The following is a 20,175-nucleotide window of genomic DNA, read 5'->3' on the forward strand; positions in this document are numbered from 1 at the left end:
GAAATATTGAGCCATGCTGCTTCTAAAGCTGTCCATTATTGTGAAAGTGTTGCCATTGCAAGATTATGTATGTGAACTGACTTCTTGATTATGTCCCATAAATGTTTGATGGGTTTCATGTCCTGTGATCTGGATGGCCAAATCATTTGCTCAAATTGTCCAGACTGTTCTTCAAACCAATTGTGAACAGTTATGGCCCAGTGATATGTTTAGAAACATGTGGTCCATGAAAGGCTGCAAATGGTCTCCAAATAGCCAAACATAACCTTTTCCAGTCAGTAACTTGTTCAGTTGGACCAGATGAGGCAGTCCATTCTGTGTAAACACAGTCCATACCATTATGGAGCCATCACCAGCTTGCACAGTGCCCTGTTGAGAACTTGGGTTCATGGCTTCATGGGGTCTGCACCATACTTGAACCCTATATCAGCTCTTTCCAACTGAAATTGGGACTCATCTGACCAGGCCGCAATTTTCCAGTCATCTGGTGTCCAGCTGATATGGCCACAAGTCCAGGAAAGGCACTGCAGGTGATGTCATGCTGTTAGTAAAGGCACACCTGTTGGTGAGCTGCTGCCATAGCCCATTAATGCCAAATTTTGCCACACTTTCCAAGCAGATATGCTCATTATACATCCCACATTGATTTCTGCAGTTATTTCATGCAGTGATGATTGTCTATTAGCACTGACAACTCTATGCAAATACTGCTGCTCTTACTCACTCATTATGTGAAGCCCATTGGCCACTGTGTTGTTTGTGATGAGAGAAAATTTGGTAGTATCGGCACACTGTGTCGGCACTGTGGATCTCAGAGTATTGAATTCCATGACAATTTCCAAGATAGAATGTCTCGTGCATCTCGCTCCAACTACCATTCAGCATTCAAAGTCTGTTAATTCCAGTCATGCAGCCCTAATCATGTAGGAAACCTTTTCACATCAATCATCTGAGTGCAAATGACACCTCCGCCAATGCCCTGTCCTTTTATACTTTTTGTACATGATTCTAATTCCATTTATAATTTATGTGCATGTTGCTATCCCATGACTTCTGTCACCTCAGTGTATAGCTGCAATAAAATAGCTTTTGATGATCACTTAAAAAATCAAAAACTTAGAATAATGTATATAGTACATAATCTGAAAATTTTGTACACCATCCTAAAGGTAGATACTTTAGGATTTTGGAGGAACTTGAAACTTCTGGCAGTAAGAGATAGCATCCTGATCATGTCCTCATGAGGAAAATGATTTCAACAAACGCTTTTACTTCAAAATCTTTGTAGAACTTATTTCCTGACATTTGAGTTCATAGTGTGAAGTGTCATTGTGTGCATTAGAAGGCTTGCAGAGGTCAACAGTGGTGTTGTCACCTACAACTCAGCGTGGATGCACAGCAAATGGGGCAGCACACTGCTCCCTTCAAAAATGTCTGCTACATTGAACAGCACAACAAGAACTGTAGCCAAGATAAACTAACATGGAAGTAACCTGCACCACCCAGCAACGGCCGCTATATTTCACTACCTTCCCAGTAAAAAATATGTTATATGTCCTTTATTTTTTTGGAAATGTTGCTGTAATTTACCCTTTTGTCACTTCACACTCAGTCTGCTTTCCATTTTAAATTTTTTCATGTTTTTTTTATCCACAATACAAACTGGAATATGTGAAACAGACTAATACACATTTCCTTGAAGGTTGTTCTGTTTTCTTCCATTATAAATACTAATTTTAAAGTCATCACAACACACCCAATTTTAAAATGATTTTTTTTAGTCAAATTTTTTTTGAATAATTTGCTAAATTCTGATCTGCTGTGAACTGTCAGAAAAGTAATAGATTTTTTATATGGTTAAATGAAAGTTTTTTTGTTTCTTACTTACATACAACTGAGCATATTTTTAAGAAATGCACATCAAAATAAACCTTCTTTTAATTAAATTGTACAATTATCTGTACATTGTGGATGCATCAGTGACCTCTAGTATGGCATCTGCATTCGATATATACTGCTTGATGTGTGAATGGAAACTTGTGCTAGTTTTTCATGTTTATGACTTGTTACATTGCAGTAGGATGATACGTATATCATATCACATTTATATTATAATTCCAATTTTGGATTTTAACTACTTAATGTTGTAAGAGAGTAATGCTTTCTTCTTTTACTTCCTGTACAGTCTGAAGACTAACTATTGCATAACCAAAAATGGTAATCTTTTACAAAAAACTGTGATCAAGACAAGTAAATAAAAAAAATTACTGAACTATGATTAGCCCTTCTAACCATAATTTGCAACCCATAGTAAGCAATTTGCTTCATTACAAAGAAATGCCATCATGAAAACCAATTAGAATGTTAATGATCATGATCAGTCCACTCAATGTAGATATAACTGTACTCCAAAAAACATGTGACTCATCTTGCAACTTCACTTCTCAAAGAATACTTATTTGTTTGGTATACATAGCAGAAACAGGAAACATTACAGAAGGATGAAATAATAATAATAATAATAATAATAAAACCTTACAAAACTGTAAGTGGCCGGTAAACAAAATTCCAAAGGAATTATAGTGTGAAAGTGTTAGAGACTGCAGGTATAAGGAACGGGTTGCGAGAAGGGTGAAGTCAGATGTCAATGCTTCTAGTCATGTTAATTAAGAGGCAGGTGTCCAATTATATGACACTTTTGAAGAAAACTATAATGTGTCATCTCAAAGCAGCCTTTGAAGTGGTATGGAACAGAACGGTTGTCAGTGAACTGTTCTGCAACCACATTCCTACAACAGCGATTCAGATTCAAGTAGCAGGTCATCCTCTAAATGTTACATATTGAGAATAAAGCAGTATCAGCAAAAATATCCAAATCTCCCAACACTAAAGCATAAATTTGTCAAAATAAGTGAAAAAGGCAATGCTAACAGGTGAGAACAAAGATGATGTGTGAGTTGTTCAGTGGTCTAACAACAGACAAAATTAGTTTCTGTGAAGTGTACTGTTCATGTTTTATCACAAAATTTGCTTAATGGAGCAAATATGTATTTCTGAAGATTGCACACGTGTAAAAGTTATCTGATTATTGTTAGAGCATTGAAGTATATAACAAGTATTACTACAATGCCTTAATGATTACCACTGAACTATAAAAGTTCAAACTTTTATCATATTTGTTTTCTATATTTCTCAAAAGAGCAGTGGTTGGAAGTGTTGGTCAATTGCATCTTTTAAATTCAAATATATTGAGACAATTACAGTTTGACTTTCAAGATTTTATAAACTGTCACCTGCTCTCTAACTTATAAGGAAGCAGGTTTTCATTTTTGAAAGTGGTCAGCTGGCAAAATTTTCCTCTATTTGCCTTTTCTTTGTTATTCTTAATGGGTTTTAGTAGATTTTTTAATCCAGCCTGTAATAACAGTTTTTCAATGTATCAAGTGAATGTGACTGATTTGACTGTGTCTGTATTTTATGTGTAACTGCACTCTGGCGTCAGATATTGCACTGAGTGTACCATAACTCTAACTTGTGCAAACAGTCTGATATTATCTGAACTATATTAGCAATTACCAGTTGTTGTAAACATGAATTTTGTTTTTCAGAATTTCAGAGGTAACTCAAACCAGAATTTCAGAGGCAACTCAAACCAGAATTTTAGAAACAACTCAAACCTTATTACAATAGTTCCTGTGGTGGAAATGTCTGGGGCCTCTGGGAGTGAATGTGGAGGACAATCTTCAGAAATTAAAGATTCAGAAGTTAATCAAGGTAAATTATTTTTTTGAACATACAGTTTTAGATGTGGGAAGTCTGAAAATTTGCCTGAAATTATTTGTAATGAAGCCTTTATGGATGAAGTCAGTCATGCAAGAGCCAGTAGTACCCTATCTCGAGGCAAATTTGTCTCTTTGATTTGCACTTGGGGTAAGTTTAATTTCTGATTAGCTCCACCATTTATTTACACATAAGTTAAATAACTAACTGCAATTTAATGGCACTGTAAGCTGACAAAGCATTATCTACAGACTGTTCCTACATAAAACTCCAAGTTAATTGTTAAGGAATTTATTTCTCTAACTTTAGAGGTACAATACTGAAGCAATGGACAGTTTAACTTTGCATTTAAAAACTGATACACAGTGTGCGGTGGAAGTATCAGTGGACAAAATGTGCAGAGATTGCTTTATAGTGATATGGGGGAGAGGCAGCAGATAATGTATTATGCTGGTAGTGGGGAGCTAAGAATTCTGGGCAACAAATAGCAGCACATTACTGAAAATATGACATGCTATTATACAATTAAGTCAGGAGAATGTTATAATGTCTTGTTATAATAATAAATAAATCTTGTGTTTATTCCTAGTTTGGGCAGTTCCTACTTTGTCAGAAGTTTGTTGTCTCTTCAGCCACTAATAACTGGAATTAACAACACTGGGATCTAATATCACCAAGTTTCTTTTTTATGAGTGTGACATCATCAAATATGCCACCTGTTTTGATGTGACAAGTCTTTCACCTTGAGTATGGAAGTGGCTTAAAAACAATTTTCTGCAGTGATTGTATTCTATAGTTCTCATAATAATGTAATAAAGCATATGTGTTGTAACCTGTTTACTTTATGTTTCTAGTAAAGAAATGGCAGGTCAGCTTTCACTGTGTTGTGTGCGTGCTGTTTACAGCTCACATAAACCGTTATGTTCAAAATAAAAACAACACAAGACTACTAGAGTCTCACTGGATACAATAATGTGTCATTCCAGCTATTTTGTGATGAAGCTAAACACCCATCAGAAGACAACACGCTATGTACTACATTTTAGCATGCTATCGAGCTGTGTACTGTAGCATTGTAATGGATTATGTCTTTCTTTTAGGGTGGTAATGAAACTGTAGTTCACTGATTTATTGTGGAATTTTAACTAATCCAAATAATAACTTTCATTAATCACTTATTTCTTATACAGACATGTTATTTGTCATGTATTTTTTTAATACACTACCTGTAGCTATTAAAGTTTGCTACCATAAATGCTCCAACTTGTGATGATTTGTCTTTTATACAGAATCACCCTATCAAATTTCCTGAATTTTGAGTTTATGAGCAGATCTCTTCATGGCAGGGGTTACATTATGTTTTATCACCTGACAACAAAAATTAATTCTTCCTCTTTTATATTCTTGTCCTCTGTGCTCCCAGTGTTGTAGGCATTATAGTGATAATAGTGTTGAGGCCAATACTTTGCGGTGCTCACTGTCATGGATAACCAATAATAGTGTGAATTTATATAACTGCTTTCCCTTACATTTCCATTCACTGAATCTCTCAGGGCTATGGCTTCAAATAGAAAAGTCAGCCTCCTGTTCTACAGAGAGAGAAGTGACATATAGAATTCTAGGTGAATCCAATGTAAACAAAATGATAAGCCAGTTAAAAGAAATGGATTGGACTCGTGTAATGGATAACAAGAAAACAATTAATAAATGTTTTTCCATTTTCCTGACGGAGATCAAGCATATAGTAGAAATGACATGCCCCTTGGTAACCAAAAGGTACCAGAGTAATATTACTCACAAGCAACAAAATACTAACAAGTGGTACACCCCACAACTTAACAAATTCAGAATACTACTGATGAATATGAAAGACAAATCTCATAACAGTGATAGGGACAAGGAAAATTACACTAAAATGAGAAATCTTTACAGATTAGAAATAAAAAATGCTAAGTGCTGTGCAAATGATGAATATATTTTAAATTCTAAAAATAAATGTAAAGCTGCCTGGACTGTCATTAAAAGGTAAATTAATAATACCACTAAACAAAGGAGTATTCATGTTGGCTGCAATATTCTCAATGAGTATTTTGTAAATAGCGTCACTACCCCACCCATCAATTTTGCCTCTGATGCAGAAGCATTGCTCACTTGTGCAAAACAGACAAGAAGTGAGTAGTTCACTTGGACCCGAATTACATTAAATGATAGCCATAAGTCAATAAACAAATTAAGTAATTCCAAAACAAAAGACTATTATGGACTCAGTAATCCCATCATAAAATGTATAGCAAAAGAAATTAAAATGCCACTTCTCTCACTATCAAACAGAGTACTTGAGGAAGGAATATTCCCCGACTGTCTTAAGCTCACAGTTGCATTGCCTATGTATAAAAAAGGTGAAAGAAACCTCCCAAATAACGACAGACCCATTTCAATAGCACCAATCATATCCAAGTTAGTAGAAAATTTTGTGCATAAGCAGATATACAGGTATTTTGAAACCAACAAAATCTTAAATGAACAACAGTTTGGCTTCAGGTCACACCTATCAACTGTAAAAGCAGTAGAAGCTTTGGTGAACAATGTTTATGGAGGGCATGAAAACAGGGTATCAATTTCTGGAACACTTATTGACCTAAGTAAAGCATTTGAATCGGTGTCACATGACATACTCATCAAAAAAGTTAAAATACTATGGCATTGAAGATGATACACTCCGTCTATTCAAATCTTATCTAAGCAATAGGTTACAACTTGTGTATGCTAATAAGCAGATGTCAGAAATACTCCCTATAGAAAGAGGCATACCCCAAGGCTCTGTTCTTGGACCTTATCTGTTCATTGTCTATGTTAATGACTTCTCGAATTACTTACTGTGTAAGAACATACTATATGCTGACGATATGACATTAATAAGTACAGGAGAGAACTGGACAAAAATAGAGAAATGATGCAAATGGTTAATTATTGGTGTCAGACTAACCAGCTGTGCATAAATAAAACAAAAACAGAAGAAATAATATTTAATCTCAAAGTAAGTAAAAATGAAAACAAAATAGTGGAATTACTTGGACTGATCATAGACCAAAAGCTCTCATGGTAAGGACACACCAATTCTCTATGTAGTAAACTAGCATGAGTACTTTTCTTATTGTATAAATTAAGAAACAGTGTGAGCAAGCAATTGTTACTCCACTCATACTATGCTTTTTATCATTCCCAACTGAAATATGGAATATTGCTTTGGGGTAACTCCCCAGGGGCTGAACGTATTTTCAGATGGCAGAAGAAAGCAATCAGGTGCATGGAAGGGTTAGCACCCAGAGAGTCCTGCAGAAATTATTTTATATCTCTTGGTGTAATGACAGTGCCAAGCATGTACATATGTAACTGTTTAATATATGCCAGAGAAAATCTGAAAAAATTGAACATGAGATGTGATGTGCATGCACACAGTACAAGAAATAGTCACCTGCTGGACTTGCCTTCCACAAGAATTGCTGTAGTCCATAATAAGTATAAGTAATTAAGCATGAAATTTTTCAATAAGTTACCATGCTCAGCTCATACAGTACCAATAAATAAATATAAGAATGCATTGCAAACCTGGCTAAAAAACAACGAATTCTATACAACTGAAGAATTCTTAGAAACTAATCATCAAAATATATGTTTTACCTAAGTTGTGAAGAAAATGTTTTGATATTATATAAGCTAGTTATTTACTGTGATTCTTTTCTTATGTGTGTATTTAATTATTGTATAAAACATTGTTTTACATAATGCTGAAGAAAAGGTCTTTAGTTCCTTTTCTCCCCTTTCTGTAACTATTTGAATATCGTACTGAAACTAAAACCCTCTGTAAACTTTGACAAAGCCAATTGAATGAAAAATACTGAAAGGTTAATAAAAATATTCCATTCTATTCTATTGAAACTGCCATTTGTGAAGTATTCAGTTAACTGTGTTAATAAAGGCACTGTAGAGTTTGTGACACAGTACTGGCATTCTTGGTGGAACTTTACATAAGTTGGTAATGTTGCACACTATTTCCATGAGTCTAAAACTACTTCTAGTGTTGCAAATACATTATTTAAATTGTGTACTAGATTATTATTCTTTTTGTTGCATGTGAGGTCCACCAGTTATGCAAAACACAGTTTTTTCTCAGTATCCAAACATATTTCGGCACCACTGTGCCATCATCAGTAGGTTTTCGTTTTTATTTATTCTGTAATGTGAACATTTTTGTTAAATGATTATAAAATTATGTGCATCTTTAGTTCAAACATTCGATCGTTTCTTTTTGTAATACATTTACATTTTGTGTGGCATGAATTTATGGGTCACTTATGTGTTAATTAATAATGGTAGCTTGTCATTGGCAAGCAAACGATGTTGGTGAGAAAGTTTTTTTGCAAGTGGTTAACCTATCTTCTAGGATGTAATTTAGTTTGTCGCGATGTTTTCCCGCCTATATTCATTTTTACTTGTGTTTTACTGGGGCAAGCACTTCCATTCTCCACATTATGCTGAGGTGTTGTGATGCACATGTAACTACAACAAGTATTTTCCACAAATAACATAGTAAAACACTTTTCACTTCACCAAAACAAAGTGTGATTGTGGTTTGTTGTGTGCCCCAGCCCAGTCATTGTTCATTTGTTCACCAGAGAGTTTTGCACCAAATTTGAATTTTGTTTGCATTTCATCTTTGTTTGTGCATGTGTGTGTGTGTGTGTGTGTGTGTGTGTGTGTGTGTGTGTGTGTGTGTGTGTGTGTGTGTGTGTGTCTACACTAAAATTTGGAAAGACGCACCATTTAAACACAAAAGGAATACCATATAAAAGACAACACACACAGCTAATAAGTGCACAGAAAACTCACACACATGCACACACAAAGTTAAAATGAAAACAAAATTCAAATTTGGCGCCAAACTCTCTGGTGAACAAATGAACACTGACTAGGCTGAGACACACAACAAATCACAACCACACTATGTTTTGGTGAAGTGAGAAGGGTTTTATTAAGTTACTTGTGGAAAATACTTGTTGTAGTTACGTGTGCATCACAACACCTCAGCATGATGTGGAGAATGGAAGTGCTTGCCACATGAAAACGTAAGTAAAAATGAATATAGGTGTGAAAACATCGTGACAAACTAAATTACGTTCTAGAAGGTAGGTTAACCCCAGCAAAAAATTTTCTCATCAACATCATTTTGTTGCAGATGACTAGCTAACTGTAGTAATTAACACAAGTGATCCAGAAAATTTATGCATACCAAATGTAAAGGTATTCACAAATAGAAACGATCTAACGTTTGAACTAAAAATGCACATAATTTTATAATCATTTAACAAAAATGTTCACATTACAGAATAAATAAAAATGAAAACCCACTGATAATGACACAGTGGTGCCCAAACACATTTGGGTACTAAGAAAAAACGGTGTTTTGCATAACTGGCAGACCTCACATCCAACAATTTTAACCACAAACACTGCCAACACAAGAAGCTGCAAATCAAAATGATGAATATTATTCTTTTTAATTTTAATTTGGTCCATTTTGTGTTGGTTTGCTTTTTCAGTTACTTCAGGGGTCAGCAATGAACATCTCTCTTCCTCATTTGCCCTCCTCATTGTCCACCTTGCCCCTTGTCACTATTGTCAGGCTGTAGAAGGTTTCACAAAGACAACTTTGAAATTCAGTAATTGCAGAAATATCTTAATCTATGGATCTGAGTGGAAGAGTGGTGCTATAAGGTTATCTCAGTATTTTAACCATATGCTGAGCTAGGTAACAACGTGATAAAACACTGGACTCACATTCTGGGGAACAGCTGCCATGTTTCCTTTGGATAGAAAATTCCTTCCATGTTCTTCCTCAATCTAAGCCTGTGCTCCGTATCAAATGACCTCATTATTTCAGTACATGTATGTGTTTCCAAGTTATTTTAACAATGAGATACTTTCCCTGAGCGACTGACATCAGATAGAAATTGGAGACAGAAGGATGTGTACCCTCAAACATACACAGTATTTCTTTAGTTTGTATTTAATGAAACTACATTGACATATTTTTGTAGATGTGGTGTTAGATTCTCCTTTCATTTTTTATGAATGGAGATGAGCAGTTCGATACAATGATGGTCTCCATAAATGAAATAGCATCCAGAGCTTCCAGAATTTTGTAAGGATATAAATTAGTTAATCAAAAGGGGAGGCATATAATTTCTTTTGAAATTTCAATTTTCAACCAAGTACATGAAATATTAATGTCTCTCAACAAGACTGTGAAATAGTCAAACAGAATACATCTTTCATGATGAGGTTTCGACTTACAGTTTCCCATCATTTTTAAAAACAAATAGTATTTTAAGTCAAGCATATGAGCCATAATGTGCAGAGAGAGTGTGCAGTAGAGCCCAAAGCTGAATCTTATAAATACTATTCATTAAAGAGATATGCAGTTTGACTGGTGCTTAGTGCTAGAATTTTTCCCATCAATTCTTACGCCCTTCACTTCTGGTAACTTGAGTACGTGAAAATGTACTAGGATGTTTAGGATTCTAAGTTAAACTGTATGCTGATAAAAACTAACTACAAGCAGCAGCCCCCATGTTGGAAGAAGGAAAGGACATTTTACAATAAATGTGGTTTTGATACCAACTTTCATGTTTGACACTATAATATAAATGGATGGATAAAAAATCTACTCACTTTTGGAGCCTGTGGCTTCTTCGTCTGGCTGAAGTGTTGCAGGGGAAGGAAGAGGGATCAAGGAAAGGGACTGGAGAGGTTTAGGGAAAGGGGTACAGTTCAGAAAAGTCCCCTGAAACCACGGGTCAGGTGAGACTTAATGAACGGGATGAGAAAGAAACACTGATTATTGGGGACTGCACCAGATGAGATTTGAAAAGCTCTGAGGTCAGAAAGTGAAAGATGCAGAGAACTAAAAAGGCATGAAGGAAGGAATAGTTACTGTGGCGAAATATTGAGATGGAAGTAATTAACGTAAATTAAGGCCAGGTTGATGGCGAGAACCAAGGAGATGTTGTAGCACTAGTTTGCACCTGTTCTGAGAAACTGGTGTCTTGGGGAAGAACCCAGATGGCACATGTGGTGAAGCAGGCACAAAGGTCATGACTGTCATGTTGTAGAGGATGCTCTGCAACAGAATATTGTATGTTACCAGTGTACATCCTCTAGCTATGCCCATTCATCCTTGCTGATAACTGGTTGGTAGTCATGCTTATTTAAAAGGCTGAATGGTGTTTTATAACATCTGGTGTATGACATGTGTCATTGTACAGATGGCTCTCCCTTTGATAGTGTATATTTTGCCAGTTACAGGGCAACCTACCCATGTGACCAACCCCACCGCAGGACTTGCTGTATGCCCCCTCCTGCCATCATCTACTCCAGTCCTGTAACTGACAAAATATGTACTATCAAGGGAGAGCCACCTGTGTAATGACACGTCATATACCAGCCGTTGTGTAAACACTGTTCTGTCTTTTACATTGACATGACTGCGGTCCAGTTATCAGTCAGGATGAATGGGCATAGACAGAGGGTGTGTACAGGCAACACACAATATCCTGTTGCAGAGCATGCTCTACAGCATGACATTCATGACCTCTGTCCCTGTTTCGCCACACGTGCTGTCTGGGTTCTTCCCGCAGACACCAGTTTTTCAGAACTTCACAGGTGCGAACTAGCGCTACAACATGTCCTTGCTTCTTGCCATCAACCTGTCCTTAATTTGCATTTATTCCTTCCATCTCAATATTTCTTCACAGTACCTACTTCTTTCTTCACTCGATTTTAGTTTGTTACATCTTTCATTTTCTGACCTGTCAATTTTTTGCCATTCCCCCTCCTACCTCTGATACATACAATGCAGTTAGCTTTTCACTCTTATTAACCAATGCATGATGTTTTATTAGTAATCTCTGGCTTGCATATTACCCTGTCTTCCACCTTTCAGCTCTCAGTTTTTCAAATCTTGTACGGTGCAGTCCTATCCTGTCTGGCAAGTCTCCCCTGATCCAAGGTTGTAGGTGACTTTTCTGAACTGTACCCATTTCCCTAAACGTCTCAAGTCCTTTCCTTCACCCCTCTTCCTTCCCTCTCAACTCTTCTGCCAGAACAAGGAGCCACTGGTTCAGAAAGCTTGTAAAAGTTACACCTTTTTGTGTGTGTGTTTTCTGCTGTTGATTGGTGAGTAGATCTTTTTATCTATCCATTTATATTGTCAACTTTCATGTTTGTAATGTTATTTTATCCACGTTGGATCTTGTGAATTCTTCAGCTATTAATGACTGTATGCAAATAATGCAATGAGCCACAAATGTTATTAAATTGTTTTATTTCAATTGGTTTCAGGCTATCGTGCTTATTGACAGATGCCTAACATTTACAACTTCATTGATGTTTTGGTTAACAGCATGTCATATGCTCCTACTCTGCATGAGAATATTTGAATATTTAGAGCCACTTTACGTATTGTTTCAAAAAACATGCCCATGTTCTTGCATTTGCTTAGATATACTCTTACATGTGTTCCAGTAGATAGCAACTAGTTTTGTTGTGATCCTGATGGTCATCAAAGGAAATGTATATGCTGTTGCATTGCAAACAGCACACACATTGTAAATATGTTGCTGTGGCACACTTTGCTTTAAACTCGATCAGTGTTTCTGGTTACAGTGCAAAGAGTATCCGTTAAGCATAGATATGAAGATATAATTCATTTCCTATTGAGCACCAATATAAACCAAGCAAAGACGACATGCGGGATGTGCAACACGTTAATAACAGAAAAATGCTTGTACTCTGAGATTCAACTTGTTGTTAAAGGCTATATGAAATGTTGCTTTTTTTTTCCAACAACTGCTAGCAGAAATTTTATCAAAATATAAGTCTTCAGATGGCATAGTATGAATTACACACATGTATGTGTACAGGACCTTTTGATGCAAATACGAAAGTTAAAAAGGTGGAGGGTAGGATGAAGGCAACACATTTGCTTAATATTGGAGTACAGATTTGCGTAACTTTATATTGACAGCATAAACAGGTTGTTTTGTATTTTGTTCAAGTGACATAGTATATGTTTAAGGAAGTGTTGAAATAAAGAAAAATTGTTATTAGACTACTCTGAGTGTGTTGATTTTGGTGTCTGTTCTCATTCTGTTTTCTGAGGAAATTATGTACAAATTGTTTGTTAACTAGCTCCAGTTGCTCATTTAGAATGCTTTCAGGTGAACTGAGGATATGAATATATATTTCTAGTTCCTCCAAGAGGTCCATTTCCTTGTTTTTATTACTAGTATGTAATACCTTGAAGTTTATGTTGATACATGTGAGTGGCTATTGCAGATTTATTTAAAGTTTTTAGTCTAAAGGCATCCATGTGTTCATAGTGTGAATATATTTAAGCTTTTGCTGGTGTGGCTAAGATAGAAGCTGGGCAATTGTTACAAACAATTTTGTAAATTCCAGATTTTTTTGTGGGTTAGGCTGGTGATTATGGTGCTGTGGGTTATGTTTTGTTGCACAGTTTCATTGGTGTGGAAATTTATTTGAACTTCTGTCTTTCGGAAAAGATTTACAATTTGCCACAAGATTATGTCTAGGAAGTGAATACAGGCAAATAGTTCCTTTTTTGCTGGTGGTTGTGAATTTATTGCAGGTAATTTTATGTTTGTAATTTTATTGTATAGGCAATAAATTATTTGTGTCACATTCCAAACTGTTTATACATTCAAAAACTGCGAAGTGAAGCTTATGAAGACAGGTCAAGCTCTAAAGTTTAACAAGGACTCTCTAGCTTTTAATGTAATCCCTGACTATGTAAACATTAACATTAACAGTTAGAGTAAATCTGTTGTACAAATGGCCAAGTGTATGTGCATAGTAATGTGGTTACCAACTGAAATCAAATCCTTCCCTCAAACAAAAAGACACTCTTAATAAATAAATTTATAAACTGCACCTCGATCTCCACAATCGGATGCCTCCTACAGAATTCTTGCACATCTTAGATAAGATCAGTAGACAAATAAGCAAAGAACAGCTAACCACCTCCATAATACATAAAAAGAAAATCCAGCCACTTACATCAAAATTAACACATTGTCCTACTGACTCTCCTTAAACCCCAGACATTGAATTTTATGATAGAGTAGTAAACACCACCAGTATTTCATTTGATGAAGATGTACTTAGTTTACTGAATAAAGGTCTCAGGCATAACATTGGACTAAAACTCGATGACAAAATTTCAAAGAATTTATTGTCAACACAAAAATTCTACATCTACATACATACTACGCAGTCCACCATACAGTGCGTGGTGGAGGGTACCTTGTACCACAACTAGCATCTTCTCTCCCTGTTCCACTCCCAAACAGAACGAGGGAAAAATGACTGCCCATATGCCACTGTACGAGCCCTAATGTCTCTTATCTTTGTGGTCTTTCTGCGAAATATAAGTTGGCGGCAGTAAAACTGTACTGCAGTCAGCTTCAAGTGCTGGTTCTCTAAATTTTCTCAGTAGTGATTCACGAAAAGAGCACCTCTTTTCCTCTAGAGACTCCCACCCGATTTCCTCAAGCATTTCTGTAACACTCGCGTGATGATCAAACCTACCAGTAACAAATCTAGCAGCCCGCCTCTGACTTGCTTCTATGTCCTCTCTCAATCCGACCTGATAGGGATCCCAAATGCTCTAGCAGTACTCAAGAGTAGGTCGTATTAATGTTTTATAAGCGGTCTCCTTTACAGATGAACCACATCTTTCCAAAATTCTACCAATGAACCGAAGACGACTATCTGCCTTCCCCACAACTGCCATTACAAGCTTGTTCCACTTCATATCATTCTGCAATGTTATGCCCAAATACTTAGTCGACGTGACTGTGTCAAGTGCTACACTACAAATGGAGTATTCAAACATTACGGGATTCTTTTTCCTGCTACACAATTCTCCAGGTGCTGTGGATGAGCTGCATACAAGTTACTGCAATATCTTGGCAAATAAAAAAGTTTTGATTATTTATCATACAACATGTGTGCCTCATTGTGTGTTATCATGTGTAAAAATGCTTTGTTTTGATATCTTGAATCTTTTATAAGATATGATGACTGTTACGACCACACGGTTCGTGATGTGTAAGGGAGAGAATGGGTGTGTTGTGTGCATTTGTCCATCAGATATAAAACCCAGTAACTCAAGAATGAAATGATATATCATTCTGCTCTCGATTTTAAGTAAAATTTTATACCGTATCAACATTTCATTCACTGCAATGTATGAGCTAAAGTCAACCATACACAAAGTTTGCAGAATGCATTTTTATCTCTACAAACTCTTAAAATTTTGTGCAATGTTTTACTTAATTTGGTGCACTGCAGTAAGTGCAAGGGATTAGAAAAAGAAATTCGTTCTTATTTTCAGAAAATAGGATGATAAGTATTACTTATTGGCTGGAATGCTGTCTCTAGGATAAACACCAGCATATGGCAAGCAGTAAAGCCATAACAAAATTACTCTCAGCATGGAAAGTAGAGCATTTCTGTAGCAGTGAAAGAATTAAGAGATAAACTTATTTATTACAAAAGGCATGTTGGAGAGACAAACATCAGTTTCAATGATACAGTAAATGAAATAGCATCATTTTCAAATGCCATGAGGGACGTGCACCTAACTTCAAATTCACCATTGAACATCAGACAGATAAGGGTATCAGTTTCCTTTATCTTAGAATAAAAAAAGCTGAATCATAAGCATGATTCTGAAATTCATAGAAAACCACCAGTTCTGCTGGTGGTTTGCTACAGAAATGCTCTACTTTCCATGCTGAGAGTAATTTTGTTATGGTTTTACTGCTTGCCATATGCTGGTGTTTATCCTAGAGACAGCATTCCAGCCAATAAGTAATACTTATCATCCTATTTTCTGAAAATAAGTTTGTATGCATTCCCTTTCTAGGAACAATCTCATAGCAAGTCACAAATCTTTTCCGATGGATAGGACTTAAAATCAGTTTTCACGCCAATAATACTGTGCAACAAAAAATAATCCATAGCAACAATCTAGACCTCGAAAAATCAGGAACCTACAAATTGTTTGTAACAATTGCCCAAGCTTATATCTTGGCCAGATCAGCAGAAGCTTTGAGATGAGATAATGTCAACACATGGATGTCTTTAGACTATAAAATTTAAATAAATCTGCAATAGGCACTCATATGGAACAACATAAACAGTCTGTTTCTAGCATTAAAAATAACTTGGAGGGCTGGTCCTGGCAGAGGTTCGAGCCCTCTCTCGGGCATGGGTGTGTGTGTTTGTCCTTAGGATAATTTAGGTTAAGTAGTGTGTAAGCTTAGGGACTGATGACCTTAGCAGTTAAGTCCCATAAGATATCACACATTTGAACATATTACACACTATTAATAAAGGTAATAAAATGGATCTCTTGTAGGAACTAGAAAGATATATTCACACTTTCAGTTCACCCCAATGCATTTTAAATGACACACTGGAACTAGCTAACAAACAATTTCAACATAATTTCCTTGGGCTGTTCACACAAAGTAAACACAGCATAGACCTCAAACAGTAAAAAATCTGCACAAGAATATCCCCACTGCAATAGAAAACCACCAACAATACATAAAATTCTAACTTCTGCTATAGAAAACAAAGAGAAAGAACAGACTCACTGAGGTTAGCCTAATAACATTTTTTGTAAACACTTTATCAGCTTCTAATACATACTGCTATGTAACTTGAGAAAAATTGAAACAACCTATTTATGATGTCAGTATAAAGTTATATAAATGTTTACTCCAACGTTAAGCAACTGTGTTGCCTTCATCCTACCATTCACCTTTTTAATTTTGTATTTCCTATTGTTATTACCAAAAAGTCTGTGTATATAAATGTGTGTACATATGTCTTAATTTATAGTATGCAGTCTGATAACTTTATGATCTTTCATTAAAATTTCTGCTATGAGTTGTTGAAGAAAATAAAATGAAAACAACCTTTCTATAGTCCTTTAAAAATAAGTTTACTCTTGGAGTACAAGCATTTTTCTGTTATTAACATGTTGCCATGGAGGTATAATAAGGGGAAGTGGCACTATAAACTGCTTTGAAGCTGGTAGAAAGAAACTTCCACATGGGAAAAATATATTAAAAACAAAGATTCCAAGACTTACCAAGCGTGAAAGTGCCGGTAAACAGGCACAATAAATAAAACACACACACAGAATTCCTAGCTTTCGCAACCGACGGTTGCTTCTTCAGGAAAGAGGGAAGGAGAGGGAAAGACGAAAGGATGTGGGTTTTAAGGGAGAGGGCAAGGAGTCATTCCAATCCCGGGAGCGGAAAGACTTACCTTAGGGGGAAAAAGGACAGGTATACACTCGCACACACACACACACACACGTACACATATATCCATCCGCACATACGCAGACACAAGCAGACATTTGTTGTGATGCCTGGATAGGTGGTGTGTGGGTTTGCTCCTGTGACCTGCTTCTGTAATGTAGGCTGAGAGTGAAGGAGGCGAGGAGCAGGAGAGGTGAAGCACTTTGGTACTGCGTATAACTTTAACACTTTTAATAGAGTCCAAAACACAAGTAAATATCAAATGCGTACATAACTTTGCCTAGGATGAGCACATAGGTGTGAAGCCATAGACCATGTCTAATCCTGTGAAGTTAGGATCACTGTTCTGTATAATCTCAAAACTAACAAATACTCATTTCTGTCCAAATTTTAACTGAATGTAACTAATACAAAGTGTCAATAGCAAGCTAGCCCACTCGGTAGTAGAAGCAATATTTCCAGGCTATCTGCTGTTGATGACAATACACAAAAATCAAGACGGCACTCACTGAGCTCCACAGCATCGGCCAAAGAACGCTGTGGTCAGTGTAGTTAGTCTTCTCTCATATTACCAACTTGCGAGAGCGTGCACCTATGTTGTGGCATTGTAACTATCGACGCCACACATTTTTTCTATAACACAGTGTCAGAAAGACATTTTCAGATGTTTTTCTGATCTTAAAGGCATATTTGGTCCATTAATACGATGCATTTGGCCTCTTTAATGTAAATTCCTTTTTGTTACACATTTTGTATAACTGAGAAGTGAATTATGTGATGTGAAAAGGCTGTTTTTGTAATCCAACAATTTCTTTAATAAAAAACTACAAAACTGATGTTCTGTCTATGTCCTCTTCCTGAAAATGCTGAGAACACATTTTACTATGTCTGGATGGTTTGCAATATTTCCTTCTCACAGTTCTCATCCAGAGTGCTCTTCAAGTTGTAGTGATAGGAAATCTAAAGTAAAATAACAGAAATAAAATCACTACAGTAAAAGTAACCAGCACAACTAAGATTCATATACACAAAAGAAAATACAGCTTGAAGGAAATGTGACACTTTAGACTATAATTAGACCAACTAGTATACTTGTAAATGATGCAAGATGATATTTTTTCATATTTTTTGTATCTAAATACTTCCACCAGAAGCTAATGTTTGGTGCTACTAAGATGACGGACGTTAGCTTCAAGTTCATAATGTCTTTGACAACACCCTGTATTATACCTCACCTGTGTTACACATCACACACATCATCTGCTCAATAGGTAATGAATTATATCTTTGTGTAGTTGATACCTTTTGCACCGTAAACAAAAACATCAATCGAGTGTAAAGAAAATGTGTGACTCCTTAACAGTTTAAAGCTCATGTGCAACTCCATAACAGTTATTCAGAATATTATGAAGTATTGTGAAGTGTATCACAGTGGTGCATTTACAATGTGTGTGCTCTTTGCAACACAACACCGTGTACATCATCTCTAATAAGCATCAGGGCCATAAAAAAACTAGTTGCTATCCTCTGGAACACATGTTAAGTGTTTAAAACTATTTCACCTTATATCTAAATTAATGTAAGCACAGAGTCATGTTTTTATCAGTGAAACAACAGATAAAGTGACTCTAAATATTAAAATATTCTTGTGCACTGTACTAGCAGATGACATGCTGCTAATCAAAACAGCAATGTGACTAGAAATGTTAGCCATTTGGCAGTGGGCATGGTAGCCCAAAACCAGTTATGGGACTAAAATAAAGCAATTTAAAAGCATTTGGGGCTGACTGTTATCCACCAACCTTTATGTCTGTGTGTATGTAATTTTGTCTATGAGATTGTCCATGGAGATCTGTCCTAATATTATCTAATCTTTTTATCACTAAGCCATCCAACAATTCCAAGCAAGTCATTATACAAACTTTAAGATGAAAACTGTACAGTGACAGTGTTAGTTTGAGTTGATTATTATAAGCAAACTATCTGCTGTTTTTCTGATTATCTTTGTATTACTTAATGCAGTGTTTATTAATGAATACCGAGTGAGGTGGCACAGTAGTTAGCACATTGGACTCACATTTGGGAGAACTACAGTTCAAACCCATGTTCGGCCATCCAGATTTAGGTTTTCTGTGATTTCCTTAAATCACTTTAGGAAAATGCTGGAATGGTTCCTTTGAAAGGGATGGCCAGTTTCCTTCCCCAACATTGACCCAATCCGAGCATGTGCTCCGTCTCTAATGACCTCAGTGTCACGACGCATTATACCCAATCTTCTTTCCTTCGTGTATCAGTGGATCAAATGGCAACTAGTGCTGCCAATAGCACACTTAAAATCCAGCATTTTTCAAGATAATTTTTGTTTGTTTCTGCTATTGTGGATCACAATACACATTACAGCCACAATATTGTGATGGTGGAAGGTAGTTTTCATGGAATTCATTGTCAAGAATAAACAGGACATCAATACATAGTACAAAAGTAGGAGATGGAAATAAATGTTAAAACTCAGATAGCCTGGAGTCGGTCACAGGTAGAATACATGAAGTGGCATGAAAAATATAGTGATTTCCATGTAGGTCTGGAAGTAAGAAGCAGAAACAATCACTGTGTTTAAAAGCTTTGCTGGTGGCTGTGACAAATATTAAGTGCTTCATTAGTGTGTATGACAAAAGGAAGATGCCTTGAATATGAAATCTGTATATACCAGGCTCAGAAGTGTTGTACTGTCATGTAAAATTTCACTGCCTAAGTGGGAAGGGAGTACGGTGCTGTGAAGATGTTTGTGGATATTGATGTGGGAAAATAACTATGAAACAGGGAACAGAGAGGAGCAGAGACTATAATGAAACTGGGGATGGGTGGTAGACAAACCAGGAATGTTTTGTTCTTACTGCAATGTACTCCATCCCCACCACTGGTAAATACCACAACTTTAAATGCAAAGCAACATGTGAAACCATGTGTACTGTTT

The 20,175-nt window shown here is 36.1% G+C and overlaps 1 protein-coding gene across 9 annotated transcripts in view; it reads left to right on the plus strand.

The window, feature by feature from the left end:
• LOC126299623 (serine/arginine repetitive matrix protein 2-like) overlaps positions 1-20,175 on the plus strand; it is a 160,025-nt gene that overhangs the window by 48,706 nt on the left and 91,144 nt on the right. For all 9 annotated transcript variants that reach the window (XM_049991665.1, XM_049991669.1, XM_049991666.1 and 6 more), the window contains exon 3: positions 3,609-3,774. In XM_049991665.1, coding sequence (XP_049847622.1) covers positions 3,609-3,774 — 166 coding nt within the window. The remainder of the gene's footprint in view (positions 1-3,608; positions 3,775-20,175) is intronic.

The sequence above is a fragment of the Schistocerca gregaria genome, chromosome X (genome assembly GCF_023897955.1).
Source record: "Schistocerca gregaria isolate iqSchGreg1 chromosome X, iqSchGreg1.2, whole genome shotgun sequence".
NCBI lineage: Eukaryota > Metazoa > Arthropoda > Insecta > Orthoptera > Acrididae > Schistocerca > Schistocerca gregaria.